We start from the raw sequence: 6,918 nt of genomic DNA, 5'->3' as shown, positions 1-6,918 counted from the left end.
TTTTTTTAGAGTAATTTATTTTTTATTCGTTAAAAATTCAGTAATTATGAAGATTACCTATTTTTTCCATTTAATATTTTTTTAGTTAAAAAAACTGAGTAGGTATGATAAGTACACATAAATTAATATAAAAATATATTAAATACATATTGTGATCCACAGTAACAATTATTATTCAATTAATTATACTCATTATTTCAATTACACTTTTTGGTAAATTAAAGATGAATTAAGAAGTTTAAAATTAATATTAATTTAATAATTTTCAAATAACATTATTTCAGTAAACATGTAACCTGAGAATCTGCCTGTTGATCCCTGCAGGTCAACTTCACGCTTAAAGATGTAGCTAGTTTTTTCAAAATAGGTGTTAATTCGCTTAGCAAGAACTATTAAATGATATTATACTGCTTAATTAGTCATTTATTTTTTTACCGCTTCAACTTCTATTTTCATGGCCAAGTATTTTTTTTTTAACATTTGAATCATGTTAACATGTTAACCGTTAGAAGCATGGCTTTGTTGCTGAAATGTTTGGTAGTTGGTTGGTTACTTGTTTAAAAACTATCCACGTCGAACGCAGCTCAATCGCAGAACTGAACAACAGTTGCAGCTGGCGCCACCCAATCTTCATATATATTAAAAAGACGCCACACCGGCCATTTCTAAGGAGTAAAGTATAGGCAATTTTTCGAAAAATCTTAATTTACAGTTTGAACTATAATGCATAATTATTAATACAGTAATGAGGATACTTTGTTGATGGCTATTTTTTTTTTGTCAGACTATCACAGTCATTTCTATAGGATAGATTACAATTTTTTCCCTTCAAAACTGCTTTGCGCGAATTAATTTTTCTCGGGCTTCATATATAGTTAAGAAAAGAAATGTATACATATTATTTATGACAAAATTATCTGTGTTCCATCATTAGTATTTTTTCGATATACCTATTACAACCAACGCTATATAATTTTTAAAAAAAGTCCTTTCTTAATTAATTAATTATTCATTAACTAGTTGAAATATTTTTAAAAATGCGATGGTAGAACACTGACAATGTTATTGTCTATATTGTGTAAAAATTTGGTTTCTTAGTTTTGAGTTATAGCCTTTGTAAAATTAATCCGCATAAGGCAGGTTTTTTGAAGAAAATAACTGGTGTGTGACGTCCTCTTAATGTCTTTTCTGATAAAATTGTTGATGCGCAAGAGATAACGTTTTTGCTGTTTAAAATATTTGTTCAAAATAATGTAAAATGACAAAAGTTATTTTTTGCAACAAAACTAATGCTTTTTAGTTTGAAAATACCAGAAATTTAAAAAATAATTTTTTCTTGTGGGAAAATTCTGAGGTACATGTTTTGACGTCAGTCAATTTTAATTAGATAAATTGTGACAATGTTGGCATTGAAAACTACTTAGGTTCAACTTTATTATTTTGGATTTGACTGTCTTAAGTATAATTTAGGCTTTGGGTTTTATATATGCTGGTTTGGACAAAACTTTATTGGTTCTATAAACCATGTTTAGTAGTTTGGACTAATCACAGTAGGTAGTCCATTCCATTAACGGTTTATACGAGTAGAACCAATAAAACTTGTGCAACTCGGCAATAGTTTATTTTATATAATATAGATAATATAACGACTTGTGTCTATACTTAGATAATGGCGTAATTGTTCTTTTTAGTTCGTGTAAACGGTAAATTATTTATTGAAATTGCGCTATTGTTCGAATACCGCGTACATTTTTTTATGACTAATAGTAAAGTACTATTTAACGATAATTAATATTGTAAACTCTCGTGTTTTGTCATTTGCCTGCTATCCAATACACGTTGAATCCTGTGTGAAACGATAAGATAACCTAAAGAACTTCGATATGATCGTCTTGCAGTGTGATTAAAAGGATCATCTCCTTTCATTGTTTTATCAATAATACCTACGTACATTTCTCGAATTCTCATAAACATTATATTGCTATTTATTATAAAAATGTTTATTAAATTACATTATACACGAGTAGGTAATTGTTGTAAACGCCTGTACGACGCCTCGTAAAAAAATTATTATAACTCGACTGTATTTTTTGTAGTTTATTGATCAAATAAAATGGGTATTTCAAAATAATATAATTGTAATATTATTTTTTAAATAATTTTTTTTTAAATATTCAAGTACAATTAGTATAGGCTCAATAACGAATATGTCTTGCTAGTTACTTGTTACCTTTATGGTTAGGTTAGTACATTTTATATTTTTATCATGTCCTTATCGAAAATATAACACTGTGTTGAAGTAATTTTTAAAAATTTACTTAGTTATTTGGTATACCACAGTTATAGCAAGGTTTGGTTAACTTGGAAAATCCTAACATTCAACTATCGATTCCGCGCCAAAATCAATCGTTTTTTCTTCTTCAGCCCATTGGTATATTAAGGATAAATGCTACCACCAATCTATACTTCTCTCTTTTATTCGCAGACATTTAGAACGCAATCTTCTCACATCTTTGGCAACTACATTAATCCACGGAACCCTGGGTCTCCCTAAAGGTGTTGTCCTATTTATTTTCTCTACCAATTGGCCATCCTCTCTCTAGGCATAACTAATCCTTACTAATCGTTTACTTAAGAAAAGAATAGTAAAAAGTGAACTAAAAAGTAAAAAATAATTTTATTACAAGAACATTTGCCAATCAATTGTAGCATACTTTATTTAAAATGTCAATTACTTTGAAAATAACCGAAAATTAACAACAATTTTAAATAATGTTAAACATCTTTAATTTTTGACTAAAAAGAAAAGCGTGGGCCTTATTCAACAACCTTTTTACTATTTTTTTTTAGAGAAGCATGTTTTTAAAAAAGTTTTTTTTAAATTTATTTTTCTATTAATTAGCAACTATAAATATTATATTGTTATAGGTACTATAATACAATTATTTTTTACATTTTTTACCAGTTAAATTGGTCTAACAATTATTCCATATACATAATGATTAATTTATCTACCAATTAAACTATTTTATTCATTTGTTTTTCTTAAAAAAAAAATTGATTATTTTTCTTAGTAAATTTTAATGTTTTATTTTACAGTTCTTATAAAAATTTAATCGGGACCCTTTTGGCCCTAGTAAAACATTAAAGTTTTTTTTTGTAATCATCCCCGTCTCTTAAATGATTATTACTCAAATTAAAAAATAACATACTTAAAGAGTTATTATTTCTTAATCCTAATACAAATGAATTCAAAAATAAATCAACTTGATCAAAAGTTTATAAAAATAACTTTTTTGTTAAATGCTCACATTAATGATGAGAAAAAAACAAATTAAAATATGTTTACAATTATTACGAATTTTGAAATAAAAATTAATATATTCATACTTGTTGTTTTTAAATTTTTAGTATGTTGTACTATTTAAACAAAATAGTTATTTACGTTTTTTTTTAAATTATTGGCTAAATATTATTAAATTGTTTTATAAATATAACATTGTAAAAATAATTGTATAATTAATTGCGATGATTACTATAAGTTTGGTTTCATTTATTTATGTAGCTCAAAAAGTGTCTAAAATGAAACTATCCGATCAAAAAGTGCCAACTAGTAGTGCAAGACTTTCAGGTATGTGAATAAAACTATGTTTAATTTGCTCAAAAAATCAACATTTTCTATTAATTTGTTTTAAATTTTAGAATCTTCTAGAAGGGAGTTAGAAGCCGCTGTGAAGCGAGCTCGATTAAATAAGAATCAAAGCCAATATTGGAATGACAAAGTATTGCAAGCCGAAGATAGAGATCCAAACAGGTAAATAACGTAGGAATAAATTATAATACACCTTTTAAACTAGAGTAGTGAGTAAAACATGACTACAAAATGTTTTTCATATTCCTTATTTTTGTTTAAATACTGTCGATAGTTTATTGTTGATTATTTTTTAGGTGGAAACATTCTGGTTATAAACAACTATACTACAGAAGTCGGTCTAAGTCTCATAATAAACGCACAACCCGTAGTTCGTCCAGTTCATCGTCCAGTTCATCATCCAGTTCATCGTCCAGTTCACCGTCAAGATCACCAAAGCGTAGATCACCGCCTCACAAAAAGCCAAAGAAGGAAATACTTTCACATTCGCCTTATGATAAGCGCACTTTATCCGAAAAACTACTGTCAGGATGTCGTTCTCCGGACGCTCCTAGGAAGTCTTCGAGGGAAAAATCTCGAGGAAGACGTGACACTTCTAAAGAGGAACGGTCTGGATCGAGCAAGAAAAGGCAAAAGGCTCAGATTTCGCCAAAATGCAAACAATCCAAATGCTGTATATTAATGCGTAATCGACAGCCTTCTGAAACAGTAAACTTATACGTAAAAATAAATCACATGTATGTTGTTTTTACCTTTGGCATTTATTTCGCAGGTCAGCTCGTCGAGTTCAAAAAAGCCCTGTAATTCACAGTGTTCAACACGTGTTGTCGGGGCTGTATCGACTGATAGACCTCCGGTTACATCGATTAAGAAAGAAAAAAGAAGTCGCTACGATGGCTATGGATATAATATTTCCGGAAAGGTGTGCAAGAGTATAAAAATAATTTTTATATTTTTTCTTACATTATGCACGACTCTTACAGGAGATTGATTCGGGGGCATGTTATGCTAACATGAAATGCTCGAGCGATATTAAAGTGGAACCTCCACGAACTTCTAAAAAGATATCGGATGAATTCCCCGTTTATGTTCGACCGCTCCATGACCGATCTAGGTATTAATGTCACACAAAAGATAAAATCAGATGGTACACTTCCTGATTAAGCGATGCAATTCCCGAAAATTTAAACAAACCAAAATCCTCCTCAAATATGTGGTCAACACGTATCTCGGAAGAGATCATCCAGTTATCAGTCGAAGTGCACCATCTGGTTTAATGCGTTCTGTGATAATGTGATAACTAATTATTTTGTTTAAGGTCACGGTCGTTTTCCGTGCCGAGATACAATCCATTAGATTCGGAGGCGGGTTCGTCAAACCAAAAATCTGGAAGACCAGCTGTGAGACCGGCGGTGCATGTAAAAACCGAGCCAACTGAAGACAAGAAAAAGCCCACCACAATCATTCCTGTAATGACTCGCAAACGAATTGCATAACTACTTATTTTACAAGGCGTTCCATGAGGATTTACTACCCTTGAATTGAAATATATCACCTAAGGAATTGAGTTTTTATCATTTTGTTTTCCGCGTTAAATTTAAATAAAACAAAAATTAATATTATTTAATATAGAGAAAAAAAAAATTAAATACCTAGTAGATTTTTCTAGATTTTTTTTTTTATTTGGAAATCCTTGTGGTACACTGGTTGTTATTATTTTGTTTTTTAAATAATTAAACACTTATACGATAATCAAATTTTAGGATTCGGATTTGTCATCATCTGATGAACAACTGACACTTTCAGAACGTTTCGGCAGACTAGCCAAATTGGGTGGTACCCATAAATTACCCGAAGGAAATCTTCGAATATCATTGGAGGGTCGTGGCAGCAGAGCTGTAATAAGCGCAGTTGACTGTCCGTTTACTAACTTTGGGATAAAGTAGGTTATTTATACTCTTATATAATGACGTATATTATAGGTTTTCCTATGTTATATTTCATTTGATTTGTTCGTTTTTCGTTTTCGCTAGATCTCCGCCCAGACAAACGTCCATCGAAGGCGCCAAAGAACGCTTTCTCGATTACAAAGTGCAAGGATATTTAAAAGATATTTCGTTGAACGAGTACATCAAGTGGGAGGAATATTGGTTTGAATATCAAGATTGGCTGGCAGCAGATAGTGCGTATGCTCAGTATTTGGAAAATTACTACGGTAGAAATAGAAATCGGAGGTATTGAGATTAGTCTCAAAAATGTTATAATATGATGTCTCATTATTTATGTGAGTATATATGCTTACAAATCTTCTTATTTCACTGTAAAACTTAATCATAATTATAATCCATTACTTTAATTGCTTAACCATAATATTATTGTATTATGCATAATTAGTATGTATAATTCTACCTAAATATGAAACTTAACTTAATCTGATACAACTTAAAATATTCCATATGAAAAATATTATTTAAAAATCTAAAATCAAAAATGAATATACAAAACAAAATAAATGTAGAATAATATTTCAACTTAAAACAACTTAATTTTATATATAGATATATATCAGCGTACTAGTATTTAATATTCATATGATCGTTTTAGTAATTTATAAAGACATTTGTTTCCACTATATCTTATATAGGTTAGGTCATGCTACTTTTTAAGTAGGATAAATTAGAATTAAAGCTTAAACGCTATTATAATCATATGTATTTGATGCACATTTTTAAAATTCAATTACCTTTTTAAAAACTATCAACTAACATTGGGTAATTTAGGAAACAATGCAGTACACATACAAAAATAATATCGACAACAAAATATAATGAATAACATCAACTCCTTGTATAACTATTATGCTTAAGGACCCATAACAGATGCGTTCAATATCATCATTAATTTGAAAATAATCATATTACATACACGCTTAATATAATTTAAATAACATACAATACATATTATGCTGAATATTTGATGTCAATAATTTAACTATTCATTTTTTTAATGAAAAACAAATAATATGCACATTTATTATGATTAAAATGTATAGCTTAATATTGCAATTGAATCCTATAATAAGTCTAACCTATTTAATACTGCATCTTAAACTTTATTAGTATTCAATTACTTAATTATTCGTTAATTTTTATAATCCTTTAATGTAACGCTATAAAAATATTTATTAAAATCAAATAATAACAAAAATAAATTATTCTAAATATAAAACTTTATATGAGATAATCAACTTGGCAAAAAAAGGGCAT

At 28.8% G+C, this 6,918-nt stretch overlaps 1 protein-coding gene across 1 annotated transcript; it reads left to right on the top strand.

Moving 5' to 3' along the window:
* The first annotated feature begins 3,571 nt into the window (after positions 1–3,571).
* Positions 3,572–5,893, top strand: LOC126844711 (serine/arginine repetitive matrix protein 1-like). Its single transcript, XM_050583090.1, has 8 exons — positions 3,572–3,631; positions 3,703–3,814; positions 3,949–4,360; positions 4,425–4,574; positions 4,636–4,766; positions 4,971–5,121; positions 5,416–5,594; positions 5,686–5,893. The coding sequence occupies exons 1-8, from the start codon at positions 3,583–3,585 to the stop codon at positions 5,891–5,893; spliced, it is 1,392 nt and encodes a 463-aa protein (XP_050439047.1). The 5' UTR covers positions 3,572–3,582.
* Positions 5,894–6,918: the final 1,025 nt, after the last annotated feature.

This window comes from Adelges cooleyi, unplaced genomic scaffold (genome assembly GCF_023614345.1).
Source record: "Adelges cooleyi isolate 19-005CV unplaced genomic scaffold, UGA_ACOO_1.1 ACOO_flye_CR_arks_rails_tigmint_CR_PRNA_651, whole genome shotgun sequence".
In the NCBI taxonomy this organism is placed as follows: Eukaryota; Metazoa; Arthropoda; class Insecta; order Hemiptera; family Adelgidae; genus Adelges; species Adelges cooleyi.
The sequence above is the reverse complement of the archived record's forward strand: the minus strand, read 5'-3'. Positions and strand labels throughout refer to the sequence as shown.

Coding starts and splice junctions, on each gene's coding strand:
- LOC126844711 (XM_050583090.1), top strand. CDS start 3,583: ATGAAACTATCCGATCAAAAAGTGCCAACTAGTAGTGCAAGACTTTCA. Junction 3,815..3,948: donor GAAGATAGAGATCCAAACAG/GTAAATAACGTA, acceptor ATTATTTTTTAG/GTGGAAACATTCTGGTTATA. Junction 4,767..4,970: donor CCGCTCCATGACCGATCTAG/GTATTAATGTCA, acceptor ATTTTGTTTAAG/GTCACGGTCGTTTTCCGTGC.